Consider the following 23660-nt stretch of genomic DNA (forward strand, 5'->3'; position numbering starts at 1 on the left):
TGCATTCTTTTTATTGGTGTCCATAGTCATTGCTCCACATCTTTTAACTTTGCCCCAGAACTGCTCAATAATTTATTCTTCTTTCGGACAGAGAATACACGGGCGACGGATCTGCAACACATGTACCTTTTTATTATTATTCCTTTTACCGCATAATGTGTTAAATATACAGCTTGCTAATATATTATCCCTTTTAAGCACCAGATGGGTAATGCATTGCATTGTGTGACGCTCACCCTCTGGCACTCGCTGGGTTAAGCCACTCTGTATAGTGTGACCTCGGTCACTTTATGGTTAAAGGTGCCTTTCCTTTACCTGCCGGCAAGGTTCCTTCCATACGCTGGGGGTACTTATATATGTGTACATGTGTGTGTATCTATATATATATATATATTAAATGCAGCCAGTTGAATGGTCCAATCAGCAGGAAGGTTCAGCTGGTTGCCCCAACGATAAGAATTTTATATATAAAACCCATTAGGTGCCTTATTGCAGTTCATTGGCTGTGATTGGATAGAAGAAGCCCACCTTTCTCCCCTGGTCATGTTTCTGCCAAATGAGACTCTCTTTACCCGACTCATTTTGTACCGATCGAGATTTTTTTTTTTTTTAAAAGAAAATAAAATTATTTTTAATCAGAAACCCAAGTGATTGTTTTTTTTTCTTCTTTGCTCTTGCATTTAGCTATTAAATTAAAATACCTGCATTTCTAGTCATTGTATTCCCGAGGGTGCTCCGTATGCCATCGTGTGTTTATCCCTCAAACCTCTTCTTCAGCTCGGAGACTTTAGGGAGAGACGGTGAACTCAAATCTGCCGGTTTCGGGGTAACCTCCTGCCTCACCCCCTCGCTCTTTAAGTGTACGGTCCCTGGAGCATTGTGTGCTCTGTTGACTGGCTTCGGGACGTTGACCATCGGGGTGAAACCTGAGTGTGCGCTGAGTGTGCGGTGGGCCGTTTGGATCGTTTCGAAGGTACGGTGAGTCTGAGAATTGGATTTCTGTGCGGTGACCGGATGAGTGTTTCTCTGCTGCTGATTAATCCAATCTATCACCTTCTGGGCTGCCTCCCTCTTTGTTCCGGGCCACATCAGTCGAGAGTCCAAAGGTCTGCTCTGGAATCGGGAGACAGCTGCCAGTACTGAGGGATCTCCCGTACTTTGGGAAACTGCATGGGAGTCTCCACTTTCTGAGTCCTTCTCACTTGCTCTCTGCTGGGTCGGCGATGGATCTTCAGTAGTTTTGCTCATTTCCAAACTAATGTGGGGGGCATCAGACTCTGGGTTTGGTGAAGGGATGCCTTTGGTTAGCAACGTAGCTTCATTCATTGGTAACGAGTCTTCCTTTATTGGTGGCTTGACCTCCTTGGTTGGTAGAATGACCTCTCTGCTTAGCGGTGGGTTCTCGTTGGTTGGTGGAAGGACTTCTACGTTGAGTGAACTGACCTCGGTTGATGGAGGAGACTCATTTTCTAGTGACTTGACCTCTTTAGCTTGCGATGTGACCTCTTCAGTTTCTGACTTGACCTCTTTTATCGTGTCTTCTTCAAGAGCTGGTGATGTGACCTCTGGGTCACGAGACGTAATAGGATCAGGCAGAGATGGAGTACGTTCTGGAGGTGGTGAAAGGTCATCCGTGGTCTCTGGGTTTGGTGGCAAGTTCTCTGATGTCACTGACATGACGTCTGGAGACAAGTTGGGGTTGTCGGAGGACACCTCATCCTCTTCCTGCAGGTACCAAAGGGCTGAATCTCTAGGCTGGCTCATGCTTAGATCTTGCTCGCTTGTTGGACTAATAGACTGAAAGAGAAGGCGACACAAGTTTCACTACTACCTGTACAGGTAAACATCTTAAAGCGGATCTGTCACTTTCCCTAAATTGTACGCATTACGGTTCTATATTGAATAAACCCATGCAATGGTATAAATAATCAAAAATGGAGGGGTAAGACTGTCAATCCATTTAAAGGTGTTGTTCCACCTACTTTACTGAATTTAATGTTTGTAACTAAACGCAGCACCGGAAACATCATTCCTAGCGCTATGTCCAAACCCTTCCCCGAAGTATTTCTTTAATCGTTTAAACGTTTGTCTACTTACTCTAAGGGAGGGGAGCAACCCCAACTGAATGAAGCATATAGATGAGAATAAAATGTAACCTAATTATTTTTTTTTTAAAAAAAACTTATTCCCTTTATTTCATATTAAAAATAATTATAGCCATTCACAGTAAACCCCCCCATACTATTTTAGAATAGCTACAATAGTTACAGTAATAACTATCCAGTTCCTGCCTAATCATAGAGGGGAGCCTAGAACATGTTCAGAGGCTACCACCATTCATAAAGCTACAGTCGTCTACACCGGCTAATAGAGAGGGAGAGCTCTGTCTGACGAAATAAAATGACAGTTTTTTTTTTTAAAGTATTAAATCCCGCCAGGGCCGCCTTTACTACAGGTCAAAAGAGCCGGCTGCCCCTTTCCTCACTGATGGTCGAGCCCCTGTATGTTGGGTGTGATTAGAACAGGATAAGCTGCAGGGGGAACGAGGTACAATGGATGCTATCCCCTCTATCCCAAGTGGTATGATCCATGTGCACTTCCTGTCTTGAGTGTGAGTGTGCTTCCTGTGTCGGGGTGTGTGTGTTTCATATACATATAAATATATGCTTAAACACGAACGCAAAGGGTTGCAAAGCTAATAATTTAAAGGGCTTAGAGGCATTGGGTGAGCTAAGCCCAGGAACGGAGCAGATGTCATCTATCGTCTTCCATGTTATCGCCACTCCCTGTCTCCATCTTACCCTGGCGAAGTACTGACTGTCCTCTAAGTTGAAGAAGTCCAGGCTGTGTGTCCCGTATAACGCACGGCTCTCCCCGGGCGCTCTCGTGTTCAGCGTCTCAAAGATTTCCTCCAGGAGGTCCATGCCCTGCTCCTCCAAGAGCGGAAACTCCTCCACTGCATGCGGCACGGCGTCGCTCTCCTCGCTCCGCTCACCGTTGGGGTATCTGAGTGGGAAAGCCGGGACCGGGTTAGTGCAAAAAGACGATCAAGGTGTCAAACGCCCAGGGGCTTGGCTACACCACCATACCTACCAACAGCTAGGAATTCGCCAAGTACAGTCCTGATGACTGTAATTATGTCCAGGCTGCCAGTTGCTCTGGCTGGCGGGGCTGCTGACTGCTGGACATGGGAAATGGCCGAATGTGCATGCGCAAAAGGAGTTTCTAGCAATTCAACAAAGTGGATGTATGTAACATAGATGCCTGATCGCATATGGCGGAGCACCTTTACTCTAGAGCCGGGCAAAACATTATCCAGTCGGCATGGCCAAATGGTCCAACATGGGTGAAAGCTTTTTATCTTTAATTTTGCCCCAGTGTTTCCCCAAAAAGTCAAATTCACTTCTCACCTCAGAGAATCTTCAGGATCCGGTTCCATGTTTCTCTTTCCAGGTCTCCTTGGCCGTGACTAGAGGGGTAGGAGAAGAAACGCGGCGAATAAAAGGTAGGAAGCTGTAGAAAAACATAATAAACCAAAAAGGGGCTTCCAGTACTATAGGTATGGGGAGAACCTTTGCTTTTCTATTAGTTTTGTTCTTGCTGCTCCCTTTCCCGTAGAACTTGGTCACTCTAAAGATTGACTCGTTTTTAGCTTTCACTCACCTGTCCAAAGTGCTGCGTGATGGGCAAGCGGCACTGCAACTTTTCATGGTTCTTTGCTGAGCCCCTGTCTTCCTTTAGGGAAACCCCACGCTGGAGCTGGTGCTGTTCCTAGTTGAAGGGAGTTAAATGGATTTATTTACTAAAAAGGGTACTTGATAGGCGACTTTGAAGGAGAGTTGTGCTTTTTACTATACACTATGAAGGGCCAACCCCAGTGGTGGCTACTCAAAAACTTTCATGGCACTACTGGGGCAGCTGCCATAATGATCACACCTAGTGCAGTTTTATGAGATACTCAGACTTTCGGTATCTCATCCAAAGATGGACGGATCATCCATAACTCATTCCAGAACATTTCCACTTCAGACCGATGCATCACCTTTATCCTACTTCAGCGCTCCATTACCAACGTTCCATTCTCCTCCCGGGAACTGCCGGTTGGAGGAGGGAGTAGGAGGGGAATAGTGTGGTAAGAGGGCTTGGCCAAATGCTGCTCGCCTTCCAAGAGAACGGTCGAAGGGACACAAGGAAGCTGTGCTTTACCAGGAGACTCCAGGTCAAACACGGAGGGCTCCGAGGTATACAAGTCCTCCCCACCCAGAGAACACCGTATAATCCACACCTCACACTGTAGATGCGTCGCCAGCACCTCACCTTTTGTTTAATCCGGCTTCTCATCCCATGAAGTCCAGTCCTCGCTTGTCCTTTGGCCTGGAAGACCAGAGATAAAGATAAGGTTGGAACTCCAGAAAATGCAATCCCAGATTTACAAGAACACCGTGATATAAGGTGAATTCTTGACATTCTAATCAGGACGGTACGTAAACCCCTTACATATCTCAGCATGTTCTTCACGGCGGGGTGCGTTCGAGACTTTACATTTTGTATAAGGGAACCGCTTCCTTTCTGGGAAACAAAGAGTATTATGTCAGAGACCTTCTCGAGGAACAATTTCAATTAACAAACTGTAGAGATGATCAACGACTAGGAGGGAAATAGGTAACCTGAAAATAATAATTAAAGGGGACACTCAGCTATCATAGACATTAAAGTGCATATGGTGGCTTTAATTAATGAGGTTGCTCTATACGCTGCATGCGTCGGAAAGCATTTTACCTTTAGGTTGTCCAGCCAGAGCTGATAAGATTTGGAGTTTCCTGCCGAGGGAAGAGAAGATATTTGAAGACCATGCGGGCTGCAGGGATCAGGTCTTACCAAATGGTATTAGCGCTCCTCACCTGATAGGCCACAGCTCGTTATCTCCTTCTCAAAGACGTCCGTGAACCCAGCCCCAGCACTTAACTTCTCCAAGCGACTGTCTATGAACTGAGAGGAAAAACCTGCATCAATAATATATATATATCATTCATAACATTATGACCACCTGCCTAACATTGTGTAGGTCCCCCTTTAGCCGCCAAAACAGCCCTGACTCGTCGAGGCATGGACTCCACTAGACCTCTGAAGGTGCGCTGTGGTATCCGGCACCAAGACGTTAGCAGATCCTTTAAGTCCTGTAAGTCGCAAGGAGAGGCCTCCATGGATGCGTCCCGGTGCTGCGTGTTCTCCATGTAAGCGACGCACCCGGCCATCCACGTGATGTAAAAGAAAGCCTTCACCCCCCCACGTGCATCAGTGAGCCTCGGCCACCCATGGCCCTGTCGCTGTGTGTATATGTATAGTGTTAGAGTCAGTGTATATGTGTGTGTATGTATAGTGTTAGAGTCAGTGTATATGTGTGTGTATGTATAGTGTTAGAGTCAGTGTATATGTGTGTGTATGTATAGTGTTAGAGTCAGTGTGTGTATATGTAGTGTTTGAGTGTGTGTGTGTGCATGTGTTTTAGAGTGTGGTGTTGTGTGGTGTAACAGTATGGCATTAGTGTGAGCATGGGCGTAGGAACCCCTAAAAATCTGGGGGGGATAGCATCTTTACTGGTAGAGTATCCCTGACCATTTCACCAACAGGGACTTTTATGACATTGCATTAAAAATACATAGAGATTAATATGTAGTTGGTCCCCCTTTGGCGCTATAACGGCTTCCGCTCTTCTGGGAACGATTTCCACAAGATTTTGGAGAGTTTCTGTGGGGAATTTTTGCAACCATGCATTTATGGACCTTGTTTTGTACACTGGGGCACAGACCTTCCCCAAAACTGTTCCCACAAAGTTAGAAGCATAGTGCTGTCCAAAATGTCTTGGTTTATCACCTTCAGCTCATGAAACGTTCTACTGGATGAATGGGAGAAAATTCCCACAGAAACAGAAAAATCTTACAACCACAGATGGACCCCACTGGACACGGCCACAGAGACTACTATGATGTACTGAAGGATCCATCTAAGACTCCTAACGCGTCATGCACACAGGAACATATCCATACACTTAGACACTTGAATAACATACACACACATGCACACACTAACATACACACACAATAATACACCCAAAAAGATTCCCACCCTAATATACCTAGACACATGCCCACCATAACATACCCACAAAAACAGATGTGCACAATAACATACCCACAAACATACGCTATCACACCCAGACACGCATTCAAACACATCCTTCACTTACTCTGCCTACCCCTAGATTTAACACGTGGCGCTTTGTATTAGTGATGCCCCAGACCAAGTAGCACCCCGCAATATTCTCTTGTGTCCAAATGCTACATACAGTGCCACACACACTCATTTTAACCAGAAATAGGCCTGGATTTAACCCTAGGTGCCCCTGAGTTAAACATGTGTTACAGGGAATCATTCTCTTCCCTTTAAGTACAACATGCCTGCTCATACACACACATATGCACTGCTCTTATGCATGCCTGCCCACAAAAACACACATATACGCTGCAGTTGCCTGCACATACACACTTGCCAGTACTCACACATGCACTACCCTTATACACGCCTGCCCAAACATACATAATCTTCTCACACACACACACACGCCTCCTCATAAATATACACTGCCCTTGCACATACTTACACAGACGTATACACTATAAGACAAATACACTCCTAATATACACACATACACACTGCCCATACAGACGTACACATACACACTGCCCATACACACGTACACATATACACTGCCCATACACACATACACATATACACTGCCCATACACACATACACATATACACTGCCCATACACATATACACTGCCCATACACACGTACACATATACACTGCCCATACACACGTACACATATACACTGCCCATACACACGTACACATATACACTGCCCATACAGACGTACACATATACACTGCCCATACACACGTATGCACATACACTGCCCTTATATGCGCGTGCCCATACACACACATATACACACCTGCCCTATACACACACACACATATGCCTGCCCAAGTGCCCATACACATTCATAGACATTGCCCGTATACATGCCTCACCATATATATATGCACACACGCATATCTACCACCAGACCCCCCCTCGTTTTGCACATCAGCCCCCCCTCGTTTTGCACATCAGACCCCCTCTCGTTTTGCACATCAAAACCCCCCTCGTTTTGCACATCAGACCCCCCCTCGTTTTGCACATCAGACCCCCCCCCTGGTTTTGCACATCAGACCCCCCCTCGTTTTGCACATCAGACCCCCCTCGTTTTGCACATCAGACCCCCCCTCGTTTTGCACATCAGACCCCCCCCCCTCGTTTTGCACATCAGACCCCCCCCCTCGTTTTGCACATCAGACCCCCCCCCCCTCGTTTTGCACATCAGACCCCCCCCCCCTCGTTTTGCACATCAGACCCCCCCCCCTCGTTTTGCACATCAGACCCCCCCCTCGTTTTGCACATCAGACCCCCCCCTCGTTTTGCACATCAGACCCCCCCTCGTTTTGCACATCAGACCCCCCCCCTCGTTTTGCACATCAGACCCCCCCCTCGTTTTGCACATCTCTTACCTTTCTCTTCTTCCTTTCTGCTTTCTCTTCCTCCTTCCCTTCTGGTGGTTTGCCGCTCTAGTGCAGTGCTGCTGCGCACAGCTGTTTATGCTGAGCGCCGGGGCTGGGATATAAACGTCATATCCCATCGCCCGGTGCTCAGTGACAGAGCTCACACCGGTAAGTGTGCCCTTAATGTTGGACTGGTTAGGGAAATCCGTGATCTCCCCAACCAGTCCTGCACGCTGCAGCAGCTGATCGGGCAGCTGTGCACCGAGGGCACTTACCTCACACAGCCCTGGGGGGGATTTCTCTATTATCGGTCCCCCCCGCATGATTTCCTGGGGGGGGATCTGTCCCCCCCCGTCCCCCCGGTTCCTACGCCCCTGAGTGTGAGTGTATATGTCAGTATATGGTGTTTGTTTGATTGAGTGGATGTTAGAGTGAATTTGTGTGTTAGTATGTGTACATGTTAGTTATGGGGTGATGCCACTAGCCATCCTTGGCCTGATCCCATGAAATACACCCACACATGATAACTCTCGGAGTTTGGCCCTGAGTCTATATATAATTTTATGGATTTACTAGGGTAAAGATATAAAGATGGGATATTATATAAAAGGCAGAGATGGTTTATGTGGGTTTTTAACTCTTACAGGAATTGATTGGTTTTGTAAACAAAATGTTATGGGGTTTTTATATTCCTGAAATTAATGAATCATCAGAATACAGCCTGTGCAATTAACTAATAAAGAGTGAATACCCGGAACCAGTAAAGTGCATATGTGTCTGTTCAGGAGGGCCGGTCCCTCCCTATGTCCTTTTTTCCTCCCCTTCCGCCTCCTCTTTCTAGGAGTTCCGAGTGTATGCTGAGTGTATTACAATAAATGAATTAAGGTAAATAATAGGCATTCTTCTTCTTCTAAATGGAATCAAAAGAAAGAAAAGCCGCACCCCTAGCCACACCTCTAACCACACCCGATAATACAAAAGTGCCCCTGTTTGGCTATTTGAAATGTTGGGGGGGTATATAAGTGAGGTAGGGGCAATTCTTATATAGAGATACAAGAAAGTTTTACTTTACTGCAAGGGTCGTAGGTAAGTGGAACAGACTTCAGGGGAGGGCTGGCAGCCTAAGGCCTGGGGACGCCTGAAGCCACAATTTACTGCCACTAATCCTTTTTAATAAAATATGCAGATTGAAATAGAGTAAATAACACAAAACTTTTGTGGGTCTAGAAAGTTTTGTCCTCTGAAGTGACTACAAATTCAGGAGGGCGTTTTATCTCTGGATAAGTAAAAATTATATAGTTCTATTTATTCCTACAGTAAGTAAAGTGCCAGGAAACAGATGACCAAATACACACCACTGCCATACCGACACCCAAACACACGCACCAGGACAGGCTCTGCCACACCGACACCCAAACACACGCACACCAAGACAGGCTCTGCCATTCCGACACCCAAAACACACACACTAAATCTAAGACGAGACCAACGACTGATTAAGGTCCGAGTCTTTACACCAGGAAAAACGGGCAGACTAGATGGTGCCGAACGGGGCCGTGTTATAATGGAGGAGGACGTGCTTTCACAGTACATTGCGTGTTACACCCAGACCTGTGTAAATAGCTGCAGATGCACCGCGTTCTGTAGGAAGCTTCTCGTCGCGCTGCACTTATGGTTCACAAAGGACTCCTGGCAGAATGATATCGGTTCTCCCTGCGTAGATACCGGGAAAAATCAGGATGAGTTTTTAGTGACTCCCGATTCCGATTAAAGGAAAGGGTGGTTATTAGGTGACTGTAGTAAGTTAAAGACCTTTGACGTACCGGGGAACAGACAAGGGCATCCCTATAGCTGCCAAAAAGCATTGCCTGGGCTCTGAGGAACATGCGCGACATCCCGTCTCCCATCAGTGCCGACTGCTTCTTCAAGCGGAGTTTCAAGAAAGACACCTGGAGGGAGAATATAACGATGAAAACATGAGTCTTCAGGGGCTGGGGGGCTACTCTGATTTAAAGATTTGGGACCGCTACCTGAATCCTTTTTTTTTTTGTGCGTTTAAATTGCAGTTCTTCATTTAGCCACAAGGGGCAGAATTTAGACAATGACCAGATCATTTTATAGGTTTTTCTATGCAATCGCTTTCTATATAAGTACTTTGGGACGGTCATAGGGGGCAGCACTCACCACGTGTGGGGGCAGATTCTGTAGGTCCTGGAATGGAGTCTCCAAGTTGTTGGTGTCCACATTGAAAACGACCACATCCTCCATAGCCTTAGTGCTGACGTGCTGCGGGAGAGATATCAGGAAGATTCGTGAGACGTTGGGCTTGGTAAATACCCCTAACAGAAGATAAACCCCCCTATTAATTCAGCCCTTTCACCCATTTTGTCCTAATAAAAAGAACGGATATAATTGTAATGGTCCAAGGTAAGATGGAGCCTTTAGCCGAAGTCAGAACCTTTTATTGGACGCTTAAACAGCAACTGGATGGATACCTGGAAAAACATAATATTCGGGGATATAATCTTTAATTATGGGGAAACAGCTTATTGATCCAAGGAGAAATCTGACTGCCATTTTGGGGTCAAGAAGGAATTTTTTTCCCTGGTTAGTGCAAAAATTGGAAAGAGCGAAACCGGGGTTTTTTTGCCTTCTTTTGGATCAACAGCAACAAATGAACAGATATAGGAAAGGCTGAACTTGATGGACGCATGTCTTTTTTCAGCCTATGTAACTATGTAACTATGTAACACGCAGAGATCATAATAACACGTTGTTCATATGGGCATCAAGAAAATTGGACATTCTTAACAAAAACACCATTTGTAGAGCTAAATACGAAGAGCTTTAGACTGCATGGGAATCCTAGAGACATAGAATTTGATGGCAGATAAGAACCATTTGCCCCATCCAGTATGTCCATTCCCCACCCCCCCGAGACTGGGGTAAAAGGCTTCATCAAGAACTGACCTCCATTAGACTGCTGTGGATGCCAATCAGGTAAGGCATGGGAGCCCTGGGGACGGAGTGAAGAGAGAGAGAGTGACGGTGAGATTAATGAGAACAGTATGAGAGATCGGACAGAGACAGTGACTTACACAGAGACAGTTACTTACACAGAGACAGTGACTTAAATAGAGACAGTGACTTAAATAGAGACAGTGACTTACATACAGCGAGACTGTGACTTACATACAGCGAGACTGTGACAGATACAAAAAGTAACAACAAAGATACAGATAGAGAGACACGAAGAGGCCATGAATGTATTGTAAGCACTGGCAGAACACCATTCAAACACAGACAGTGACAGAGACACACGCAAACAGCCAATGACACAGATGTGACAGCGAGACAGCCTGATAAATTTACCTTTAATTTCATGGATTGGAACAGGAAACGCAGAGAAATGGAGACGGTAACGAGACAGAAACAACAACAACAGACAAATGACACATACAATGAGAGCAGGCAGTGACAGCGACACCAACAGAGAGTGACAGAGACACACGCAGTGACAGACAATGACAGACACAGGCAGATAGTGATAGAGACACACACATACAATGCCAGATACAATGTCAGCAGCCAGTGACAGCAACAGGCAGTGACAGAGACACACACAGACAATGACAGAGACGCCAACAGACAGTGACAAAGACACACACAGTGACAGACAATGACAGACACAGGCAGATAGTGATAGAGACACACACATACAATGCCAGATACAATGTCAGCAGCCAGTGACAGCAACAGGCAGTGACAGAGACACACACAGACAATGACAGAGACGCCAACAGACAGTGACAAAGACACACACAGTGACAGACAATGACAGACACAGGCAGATAGTGATAGAGACACAAACAGACAATGACAGATACAATGACAGCAGGCAGTGACAATGACAACAGACAGTGACAGAGACAGACAATGACAGAGACACAGACAGAGACCAAGCTCTGTATAAGGATAAGGCTCTGACCCAACATAATCCAGAAGATGGGGTGGCAAGGTGGGAATGAAGATGTGCTGCCAGTACATGGGGTACAGCAGGCCAGCGGAGGCATGTACACAGGCGGTGAGCTGCCAGAGGACATGCAAAAACATGGGGAAATACATGCTGTTAACGTGTAGCTAAACCCATAACAAAACATTTGTACCCAAAATACACCATGTGGATAAAGTACATAACATTATTATGCGACGCCTCTAACTTTGGTGCGCCACGTGCATGTTACATAGTTAAAGCATGGCTGTGACATGGTATGGGATAACGTGCAGGTACAACATGCATGTGACAGGCGATACAGGTGGGGCACATGTATGAGATGCATACAATAGACAGGATAGGTTTCTGTACTGGGGATGTGCTTGGGGTGCCATGTTTTTAGAGGCACGAATGGGAGAGAAAGGGGCAGGCTTAATGATAGCCACACCCATTGGTAAACCAAGCCACACCCATTTAAGTTAATCAGCATACACCTAATATCCATTGTTGCCCATATCCCATTTTATATGTAAGCCCCACCTGCATAGTTATTATAATATAATTAGACTGTCAGGGGGTTTGTTAGAACATGGGTGCGATATGGCTATGATGGATATAACCCAGTTTTAACACGGATAACACGTATGACACACGCGTACGTCCTCACAGTGCTGAGTTTGCTACAGGTGATGAGGATTCTTCTCTCAAACAGGAGGCTGGAGTATAACTGGAGCATGGGGTCCACGTGGACAGCCACCAGGAACTCGGTGAGGTTCCTCTAAGAGACACATGGAGACAGACATGAGAATCCATCACAAATCCAAAACGAAACAACATGGGCTAACAAAGCTGTAAGGGAATTAAGAGCTTGGCGGAAATACCTGGAAGCCAGGAAAAGTGTGTACATATACAGTACCTATAGAATCCCCCCAAACCATAAGCAGTAACAATTTATATATGAAGTTGTGGTTGCAAATGCGCCATATTTTGTCCCCTGTCCATTCAGTTCGGCTGAGAATTCGGGGGCATTTTGACTCAGGAACGAAACTTGTTGCGTGGGTGCCTACATTCACTCTCTCATACTCTCATTCTCTCACGCTCTCTAGGTATTTTCTTACCTTCTCTGCCGGCCACTTACACTTCCGCATCTTCTTTCTTCTATCTTCAATCTGCTATCTTCTTTCTTCATCGGCATCTCCGCGGACGTGGAGCGGAAGTGGTCCGCAGAGAAGGTAGGAAAACATTTAGGGAGCGTGAGAGAGTGAACGAGAATACGAGTGTGAGAATGAATGAATATGGACCCACAAATTTTGGAGAAAAATTCTGAGCTTTTTGCTTCATTTTTGTCCGATTTGTGTGTGTGTGGAGGGTGTCTGGCCAAATTTACCAAAGCTTGGTAAATTTGCAATTTGTATGAATCCAATGCACAAGTCTAGTTGTTTTAGATTCTTCTGTTTGTCTGGAAGAAGGAAAGGCTCTAGAGGATGACAAATTTGAGAAAGATAGCAGAATATTGCTAGACTCATAGAAACCCCTGTACAGATAGGAGAAGCTCCAGAGAGAACGGGATACCTAGAAAGATAATATTTCCAAAGACTGGTAGAGATTTCCTGAGATTTCCCGGGAGCTCTACAATTATAAGGGAGCGGAAAAGTCTTTCCAGAGACAGAGAGAGCTCCCCAAATCTCCAGGTAGATGAAGAAGGCCACAGAGAGCAAGACCCATTCTATATGAGATGTGATGGTTGAAGTAGATCAAAAGGACTCCACAGAGTCCAGAGAGAAGTGTTAAGACAGAGAAAGAGTGGTGTGAATATCTGCAGAACCCACATTCTCGGGGATGGATGGCAGTCGCGCAGGATCAGGAGTAATGAAGCAGGACAACTGGAAGATAAAATAACAAATGACAGCAACGTTCAACTTAAATGACTACCATTACATTTTATCTATATGGATGGAAACTGGATATATTCGGGTCACACTCATCACCCCTATACACTTTAAAATGTAAAAACACTTAAATCTCACTCACTCTTACCCACCCTCTCTCACACTCTCACTCACTCTCTCACACACTTCCTCACACTCACTCACTCTCTCTCTTAATGTCCCCCTGCCTTCCTTTTCTGCTGACCACTTCTGTGTCCCTGCCTCCTTTCCCGCAGCTCTGCTTCTTCTTCTGTCTTCTTTCTTCACCCAATTCTCCCCCATATTAGCTCCCTTGATAAAGCCTCATGGAGTGCTTCCTCAAAAGGGCGGAGCCTCTGTGCACACCCTCTCTCCCGATTGGAGGAACAGGGGAGGGGCTGTCCACGTGGTGTGTGCCATGGCTCCGCCCTTTTGTGGAAGCAGTGGGAAAGGAGCCAGGGATACGAAAGCGGTCGGTGGAGAATGTAGTGAGACATTGAGAGAGAGCAGGGAGAAGGGAGAGAACATCAAGACAAAAGATAATGCTGGATCTGCCACAGGCTGCTGCTGATCTCATAGAAGTTTTTCTTATTTTTAATCCAATTCTTCGGGCTGGGCTGCCAGTGCTCACCATTTCCAGGTTCAGCGCCGTGTTCATCGGAGGAACCGGTTGCTGATACAGAGACCGTAGGAGATCATCCAACTCATTGATCTGTGATGAAAGTCAGCGTAGGTGATAATGGAGGAAAAAAACCCAAAGACTCAGATTGGGGATATGTACTAAGCAGGGGTGCACAACTCCAGTCCTCGAGGGTCACAAACTAGTGCCATTTTTTGGTACCTTATTGTGAATTATTTAAGATTTTTTTTTTGAAATTTTTAGATATTTCCATTTAGTGATTTAGCGATGGATTATGGAGGGCTGTTTCTGTTTCTCTTGTAACAAGGTCTAGGTCTATTCCGCAGCTCTTTGACTGCCTCAATGCAAGAAATCTTTAGCGAATAAACCCAACTGTCTTAGCCTGTTCTTATGTTAAGGAATAAGGACTATTTCCACCAAAAACAATCTGCCATCAGGTAGTTCACCACAATTTATGTAACAAGAAAGAGACATCATTGGACATGGGGGCCAGGGACTAAAAGGGAGCTGATTAAGGAAAGTACAAGAAGAAAGGAGTGCTAGAACTCAGTATAAAACGCCAGCTCACCTGTTCCTTCACTAAAAGCTCAGCAATGTTGTTGAGAAGTTTGTAGAAAAGTTCAAACCAAGGTAAACAGCTGGAAAACAGAATGTTCAGTGTGTCGGATACAGCATATAACCGCAATGTTCTTCAAAGAGGTACCAACACGTTCAAATAAGAACATACCCAACATCTCAGTCTTTATCTATGTGGGGCACCATTGCCTTGGCGGACTATCTATCTGACAATCCCCGACAACCAAGCTTATTCGAGAGTTCATCTGGTTATATCAGTGTTGGGCATCTATACACAAACCAAAAGGATTTGAGTATTCCTAATCTTGGTTTTCACGTGGTTCTATCCATTATGCAGTTTAATTAACCGTGCATACTTCAGAGATGCCATGGGAAGAAGTAACAGAAGGAACAGAGCTACCTTTGTGATAATACAGTGTTGGTACGAATCACCCACCTTAGGATGCAGATACAGCTTTTGGCGTGGAGGGACAGGCGGCAGAAACCGATGCGTTGGTAGCCCTGGAGATCGGTCAAGGTGAAACTGAAATGCTGGACAGAAGAATTCTCCCACCTGAAGGCCGATGGAAGAACAATGAAAAGAATCAAGTAGAAGAAGAGAATGAGAGAGTGAATGAATGAAAAGAGATGCATGACTGCTAAAGGGAAGATTAAGATTATATGTGAACAAGGTTGTATGATATAGTAGAGACATAAAAGGAATGTGATAAAAGAAGAGAAAGTTACAGAATGTGAGTGGGGAGGAGGAGAGTGTAGGATAATGTGAAAGAAAAGGAGAGAATAATGGAATGTGAGAAAAGAAGAGAGAGTGAGGGGATGTGGGAGAGAAGCCAAAAGTAAGAAAGATGAGAGAATAAGGTAATGTGAGAGAAGATGAGAGTAAAAGAATATGAGAGGGAGGGTGAGGTAATGTGGGAGAGGAGAAGAGTGTGAGGGAATTCAGGAGAAGAGAGTAAGGGAATGTGAGAGAGGAGGATAGTGTGAGGGAATGAGATAGAAGAGGAGAGATATTAAGGGACCGTGAGAGAGGAGGAGAGAGTAAGGGAATATGGAAGGGTATGAGAGAGTAAAAATATGGGAGATAAGGAGCGTGTAAGAGAATATGGGAGAGGAATAGGGATTGAGGGAATGTGCGGAGATATCACAATGTTATTTTAATGCTTGGCCTGCTCAGTGCTGTCCTATAGGAGCAGCTGAATTAACACTGGATGTTTCCCCCTAACATACAATGTATTAGAACCGTCTGAAACACTGAAATATATACCATGACCTGGACGTCTTCAGTCGCTGCATTCTCTTACCTCTCCGTGTAAAACGGGAAGCAGAATTTGGTTAGCGGGGCCACAGAGTCCTAGGCAGAGAGCAGATACATCAATGTAACTGGAAGCCCGGGTGGGCACGTCTTCGTAAAGGAGGGGCAAAGGGGGCACATATAGTTTAATGGAGGTAAAGGAACCCTAGCATCCTTAGCCATGTGTACATTCAGTAAATATAGACAGGAATAATAGGCGTCGGGTTCTTTCATAGCATATTATGGCGTATTATGGCGTATTATGGCGTGTTATGGAGCTGGTCCCAGGCAGAGTGTTACAAATTAACCAAGAGCAAACGAGATTATGGGTTATAGTGAATATTTCAAAGAGACGATGTGTGTAATGACGGCATTTTACCTGATCGTCCAGATGTTTGGGAAACTGTCTTCTCACAACTGGATCTAGAGAAGGAAAATGCAAAGGAGCAAACTCTTATCGACGGGCAGCGAGGGGCAGGTGCTGCGCATGGGTAACGGCATGAGACGTATGAAATAACACAAAGAAAGGGTCTGGTTTGCTTTTTGGGCAAGGATGGGGCACAAACACGTAGTCAGGTAGAAGAACAATGGAATAATTACAGTGAAACCTAATAATACAGTATTGAAGTCTAGGCTAAATAGATTTAGGCCTTTGAGGACCAAGAGAAGAGAAGGTAGGTCTTCTGTAGGTTCTGCCCACAAGGTGCCCGGGCGCTTACCCTAAGAAGAACACCAAGATGATCACTTAATGGGGCCACAGACCCTGGCAAACTTAACTTAGGGCTAACAAAATAAAGTTTGTGGCTCAATCCTCCTCCATATAGACTGTAAGCTCCCAAGACCAAGGTGTTGCGTATTGTATCCCACATATTTCCCGTTCTTGATTTTAGTTCCTACTACACTCTACATTCTAAATTGCGAGCCTGCCGTCGCTCGGTGAATCACTTCTACCCGCAGTTCTTGTGAGCTTCCATGTTTCATTTTTACGTGAACTAACAAGGAACAGACCCTAAGTTAGTCTGCGAGATGGACACGGTCACCATCTTTGAAAAGCGACCCATTTTCACGCTAGAATTTAGTTTTTTCACTATACTATGCGTGTTGTGTAAAGGTTGTTGTGCTCTTGATGTCCCCAAGGATTCCTTGCGATATAAGGTGGAGACAGAAGATAAACGATGCTCTGTTTTGATGGCGGGGAGTGGAAGGGAGGCTCATTTTGGGATGTTGATACCTCGTCCTCCCCCACCCGTGACAGAATGTGATGAAACCTCAGACACGGAGCAGGAAGTGTGTGTCACACACATTGCGTGTTATTGCGAGTCTGCCAGGGCTTCTCCATACCAGGGTGTTTCCATATCTTCAAGATCAAATATCATACTATCAACAGCTCGTCATTACAAGTCCGGGAGAACCAGTCCTTCTCTAGCGACGGTTTTACCTTCATTTCCTTCAATCTCTTTGGAGAAGCTGTTGTGGTTTGGCAGCACTGTCGGGAAACCTCTGTATTGAGGTGGATACAGTTCTCCTCTAACCAGCCACAGATATCGTAAAACGACACCGCAAGTTGGGGGCGATGATTTTTTAAGTAGGTCAACCATGCATGTGGATCTTTTACATCTCATTTTTTTTATCTTTGCATTTAGGTGCCCACAATGCAAAACTATATGTTTTTTTATATTCTATGGGCACTTCGAAAGGTCAGATGCACTTTCTCTTCAGTATAATCATAAGCATATATATATGGCCAGATCTACCATATAGGCATATAGATATTCCCACCAGAAATTTCCAGTTTTGAACGCCTAGAATTTGCCTAGAAATAAATTTCGGGCGAAGTTTATTCGAAAGGATGCCCTTTGTTGTATTCGTGTTGGGCCAAACATGATAAATGGCCTAAGGTTGCCATATCGGCCATTCTTTTCCGGGGGCACATATACATTTCCCATGTTGATCGCGGCACATGAAAAATGGCACCGTACGGTATATGTGATGCATGGATTGAGCAACTGGTTCCCTTTCTGTGAGTTTATACTCCTCCCATGCTGCAGGGGGCAGCACTATACATAAGCAGGTCAGCAACAACAAATATATGTGTCCCTCCAAAAAAGGGGCAACTTTAGCATCACCCTGGAGGGGGACACTTTTACCCCACTGGTTTGAGAGCATTCTAGCAGGCTACTGAGCTGTTCCTGGGGCAAAAGAACTGTGATTCTGGCAAAATAGATTCTAAATGCATATGTGTTATATAGATAACTTGACTCCTGAGTATAACCTCATTATCGTGCAAACAAACCCCAAACTAACCCAAAACATGAAATATTTGTTAAGGACGCAGAACAAACCTTCATCACATGATGCCGGGCGCAAAACTTCAAAAAATCCATCGAATATCCTGTCTGGGTTTTCCCTGCGGTGAGAAGAAAAGTCTGCATTGGAGTAAATTCACATAAACGTGCTATGTAATCGGATTTTAGGGGATTATTCACTAATGTAGGAGTTTGCAATAGAATTGATGCTTCGAGTATACGTTATAAAGGGGCACCTCCAGAGGGCTTCTCCTGTATAATGTATAATTAAATAGACCTCCTCATCATTAACTATGTGCTATACAGGGACAGCTCAGCCTATATTGCAAATACCTACATTAATATTGGTCATCCATTCCGATTTGAAGGATTTCATTTTTACTTATAGAAGCAAAGAGGGTTCTTTACAGTAAGAGCAGTAAAGATGAGGAATTCACTACCCACAGACTTTGTGCTATCAGATTACATCGGTGCCTTTAAATATGTGCTAGATAAATATATATAAACAATATATAGAGATATAACGCGCTATAAGGACACGGTTAGATATAGCTTGGTGATCCACTGAGGTATCAGCAAGAAGAGTTTTTTCCCTTTTGGGGCACAATTGAAAATCCCTCCAATGTTTTTTTTTTTTGTGAGTTTTTCTGGATCAACAGGAGGGTTGAACTTGATGAACGTATGTCTTTTTTCAACCTAAAAAAACTATGTAAGAATAAAAGAGCACAGAAGAAACAGAAGTAACAGGATCACAATCCCCGGCTCACAGACCGGTTAAGTTATCAGGACTGGTTCTTACTTGATGCGGGAGCCCATGGTCCTCTGGTTTCAGATATCAGAGACAGGCACGTCTCATCATGGCAGTCACTGCCCCTGCGCGTGTCGTCACCGTCACAGATCTTAAACTTGGGTCATCGAGCGTCTCGGTGTCTGAACGTGTGTCTCGTTTCTACAGCCTTTCCTGCTGCAGGTCTCGCTGCATGGTCATGTGTGCCGCCGTCTCGGTATATCCCAGGGTTACAATCCCTGTGTGTCTCTCACAGCATGGGCTGTCGTGATCTTATTGTCCATCGAGATCAATGCCCCGAAAGAGACCCAGTGGTGGAGGTCTCGCCAGTCTGGGCAGGTTTAAAACGCCCAAGCGGTGGAAGAAAAGAGAGATTCATAGCGTGAGCTTGTTTCCTGTGTGGGTTTCTAGAGGAAGTTAACTTGCAATGAAGATAAATGTGCAGAATTCTGAAGAGTTATGGGTTCTACAGAAGAAATTATTACAAATCTTCTATGTCCGTTGCCCAGATCGGCCATTGTTAGAAACCTCTCTAATGATACACTATATGGACAAAAGTATTGGGACACCTGACCGTTGCACGGACTTTATGACATCGCATTCTAAATACATGGACATTAATATGTAGTTGGTCCCCCCTTTTGGTGTCTGCGGGAGTTTTTGCCCATTGGTCCAGTAGCGCATTTGTGAGGTGAGGCACTAATGTTGGACTGGCTGGTTGGATGAGTTTTGGGGTGGAAAAAAGTTGACAGGCTGCACAGAGCCCTGACCTCAACCTTATGAAACACCTGTGGGATGAACTGGAACGGAGATTGTGAGCCGGGCCTTCGAACATAAATTTATCATTAACAAAGATGCAGCTGCCAAAAACATTGTGTTTATGTGAAATGTATTATTGCTTTGAAGCAGAAAATGACGCAAAAGTAAAAATTTTTATATAGATATCATTATTTTATAGCCCAAGGTGCACGTGCTTCCAATGAATAATATGAGGGTGGAATCCATTTTGCCAAGAAGAGGAACCACAGTGGATCACAGTGGAGTCCATGGTCTCCTTCTTCTGGGGTCACATTCCACAAACTGATGTGGACCTCTTCATTATCTCCTCGGCTGGAACGTCTCGGTCTTCCTCTAAAGATAGGAAAGTGTTCAAGGGGACATGGTGTCCAGAAGGTCATCCCCACTTCCTCCACCAAAGTTATGGGTACAGGAAACAAAAAAAAAGTGCGTTATATACGTCAGCCACCAGGTGGCAGCACTAATCTTTCTTCAAAAGTTGCCCATATTGGATAGAAAAGCCCTTGCTTATCGGTGTCAAAACATATTAGGGTGACCAGATTTGCAATTTTACTGATTATGAAAACTTTATCTTCATAAACTTCCTGATTCACAGCGACATGTCGGTACTTTTCTCTCGGCTCCAGTCCATGAGCTCCCTTCCCAGCAGTTCTCACACATGTTCAGGTGGACCTGATGGGAAGACTAAGGGTTTTTATTGATCTACCTGTGTTGATGTAAGGACGTTCTAAATTTCTGAACGACTAGGGGACCTTGTAGTGTCTCAAAAGGTGTGATGTTTGGCTGATGTGCTTGGTCTCTGGATAGAGGTAAATTAAGTCTAAAGTTTAGAGCCGGTACCACCAACACAATGGTGTCCAGAACCAGGTCAAGCATTTTGCTCTGGATACTCCATGATAATCACTTTGTTTAACTTAATAAAAGAGTTTGAGTCACGAAAGAAACTCTTTGTTTGATATCTGTTGAGAACATTCGGGGTATTCTAGAAGGTGCAGGTTTTCCTTGCTAGTTTCGAAATTCTTTTGGCCATGGGGGAAGGACCTGGCAACCAAGAGGGTAACTGAAAAGTGCTTCCCAAGACTACCCCAGAGTGGAAAACCAATCGTGGGAACCATTGCAGCGAGGGTAATATTACATGGGTTACAATATGAGATCATTTCTCTAAATCCTTGCCTTAGATAGCAAAAAACTGTGAATGAGGTTGGTGGCCTCTTGACTTGTTCTTCATAGGCTATCCAGAATATTAGAGAAGTGTACATTTTTTGATTATTTTAAATAATTTTATTTTTATTGATGAGCTTGGGTGGTTTCTTGAGAATCTGAAGTGGTAACCAAAGCTTTAAGTTAAAGGACATATTGGTGTAAGGCTCTTATGAACCGTCTATGGGTATGTCTACCTGAAGAACTATGTGAGAAGAGGAAATGACTTCTCCTGGCAGCGCAAAAATGGCCATGGAATGGTCTAAAAGGTGTATGTTATGGCTTAGACATGTTTCCAGTAATAGTCCATGGGGCAGAACATGTTTGGTACCGAATCACAGCTGTAAATCCCGCTTCTGTATCTTCCATTGGAATTAGGGCCTTATTGAGCAAAGCAGGAGTTTCAAATAATTGTTTTCAATGTGGACCTTAGATTGTGAATGTTTTAGTGACAACATATTAACCTTTGGTGCTGCCCTAGGCCTATCCCAGGCAGCACACTCAGCCGCCCCAATCACTGTCCTGACTGCTGATCACCTTGACCTCATATGCTGACTCTCTGCCTATTTACACACCTGGGACCTCTCCACGACCCCTCTTCCAGGATGCGGGTAGGAGGTCCCGCTGATGTCACAGGACACACTCCATTTTTGGAGCAAAGGGTGGGTGGTGAGTGCTGCAACTCCACTCCCGGGACACGGATTTTCCCTGCAGTGACACGGAGAAGCCGTGCTTCACCCGGAATCTCCGGCAAAACCTGGAGAGTTCCCAGGTATTACGTACAGTACATGCGTAGCCTGGACTGTGCCTGTCCTCCATTGTGTAAATAGACCAGTGGAGGAAACCACAGATGTCCCTTGTAACCGGCTCGTTGAGCGGAGTCACTCTGGGGAGTCCAGTAGGGGATAAAGTTGTGCCATGGATGGACTAGGCCAGAATACCCCCCTGATTCCATGTGATTGTTTTGAAACACTGCCTAAGTAGTCTTTCAAGCGGAACGGCCATATTTCAGATAACTGAAATTTACTATTTCTCAAATTCGTACACAAAACATTCATTTTGTTATTTTCTGTGAGGCTCGAGGGGCATGTGCTTTTGAAGTCATCGTTTGAGGAACCGTGAATGGTGCTTCAAAAGTGGCAGGGCCACAGTAGGTACCAGGTCCCCGGTCTTCCTCTTCTGGAGCCCCCCGCAGGGGGATATGCTGCTCATTCCTTCCCTCTCAAGATCAAGCCTTAGGAGCATTGGATCTTTTTAGGATCCCCCTGAAAAGGGGACCCACTGAAGTCTTCAAGGACCTTCAGAGACCTGGTCGACCTAGGCTATGATATGTCACTGGGCACAGCCCATCCCCCCACCAAAAAGCACCATAACAGTAATCCTTTTGACAAAGTATTGACATAAATATATGTGATAATCGCTTTACATAGGAACCTAAAGACTCGAGCGCTAGAGGCTCACGCGCAGCCTGCTAAAACAATGCCGGGAGAGTACAGGAAGTGGGCTACAACTTCCTGCTTGGGCTCGCAGCAGGATTCCTATGCAATCTTCAGACGGGTTCATGGGAAACAAAGGAATATTTGCATAAAGCACCCAAGCTACGCCTTTGTTTAGTAATAGTTTTATTCATGTCGGTATGAATATAGCGACATAGGGTTTTCCGCCCTAATTTGACCTAATAAGATTTTACTTTCGATTTCCTTTCCTTCCTCGCACCATAAACCAGTCCGCCTCTCAGAACATGAACCTCCTTTAAGTCACTCCCTATACTGTAATTAAAGCATCCTCCCGGTTTCGGTAATTAACATGTTTTATAATTGGCATGTTTGAAGAAGACCCTTTATGTCGCATTGTTGCAGTAGAACAATTTCACCTTGTGTTAACGGCATCAACAAGCCACGTCCCTTTAACCTCCTCCGGCAGGCAAATAGGGAACCGTCACCTAAATGTCACCTTCATTTGTTTTTAAGATGACTTTAGCTTGTGCTCATTTAGGGACGCTCGTAGACCATATAGTCTTTGGCGCCCCGAGGAGGGACATCTGACGAGCAAAGAGGGGTGCAGTGATTGTAGACCTCAAGACGGTGACCCGTCTCCCTAGGAATATACAGGGCTCCCTGTAATTCACGATTGGGGCTAAGACCTGCCCTGTGCGCTTTTATATTATTTAAAAATGTTACTTTATAATATTATAGCTATTTCTCTGTTTGATATTTTTTCCACACTTCTCTTGAAGGCCATTCCATTGTGAAATTTGAGTGGTTTCCACATAGTTAATCTTTAGTTAACTGTTATATATTTATAGACATCAGTTCTTTTTGACTTTTAGGGAGTGCCCTCCTTGGAAGCTTTTACCCCCATCAAATTCAGCCCCAGATAAGGCTCATCATCTGCCGGTAACTCTTGCTCGCTCCATCCACCAGGTAGAGCCCCCGGGTTCATATATCCCGTCCCTCAGCCGTGCAGCTGTCTCGGTGGGAATGTCCCGGGCGGCCCTGTGTCAGTACGGGACGCCAAGAATGTCCTGCCACGCCAGCAAATTAAAGGGCAAAGATAGC

The 23660-nt window shown here is 45.0% G+C and overlaps 1 protein-coding gene across 1 annotated transcript; it reads right to left on the minus strand.

The window, feature by feature from the left end:
• Positions 1 to 41: 41 nt before the first annotated feature.
• On the minus strand, positions 42 to 19250 carry DENND1C (DENN domain containing 1C). The gene is made up of 22 exons (XM_053464734.1): positions 19117 to 19250; positions 18354 to 18418; positions 16391 to 16434; positions 16022 to 16071; positions 15157 to 15273; positions 14713 to 14782; positions 14136 to 14216; positions 13427 to 13480; positions 12265 to 12375; positions 11592 to 11692; positions 10574 to 10619; positions 9788 to 9889; positions 9427 to 9552; positions 9215 to 9316; positions 4902 to 4989; positions 4780 to 4820; positions 4498 to 4569; positions 4318 to 4374; positions 3664 to 3771; positions 3411 to 3469; positions 2802 to 3006; positions 42 to 1797 (listed from the first exon to the last, which is right to left on the minus strand). Exons 1-22 carry the CDS (start codon positions 19131 to 19133, stop codon positions 754 to 756), a joined length of 2760 nt encoding a protein of 919 aa, XP_053320709.1. The 5' UTR covers positions 19134 to 19250; the 3' UTR covers positions 42 to 753.
• Between the last annotated feature and the right edge of the window lie 4410 nt (positions 19251 to 23660).

The sequence above is a fragment of the Spea bombifrons genome, chromosome 4 (genome assembly GCF_027358695.1).
Source record: "Spea bombifrons isolate aSpeBom1 chromosome 4, aSpeBom1.2.pri, whole genome shotgun sequence".
Classification (NCBI taxonomy): domain Eukaryota; kingdom Metazoa; phylum Chordata; class Amphibia; order Anura; family Pelobatidae; genus Spea; species Spea bombifrons.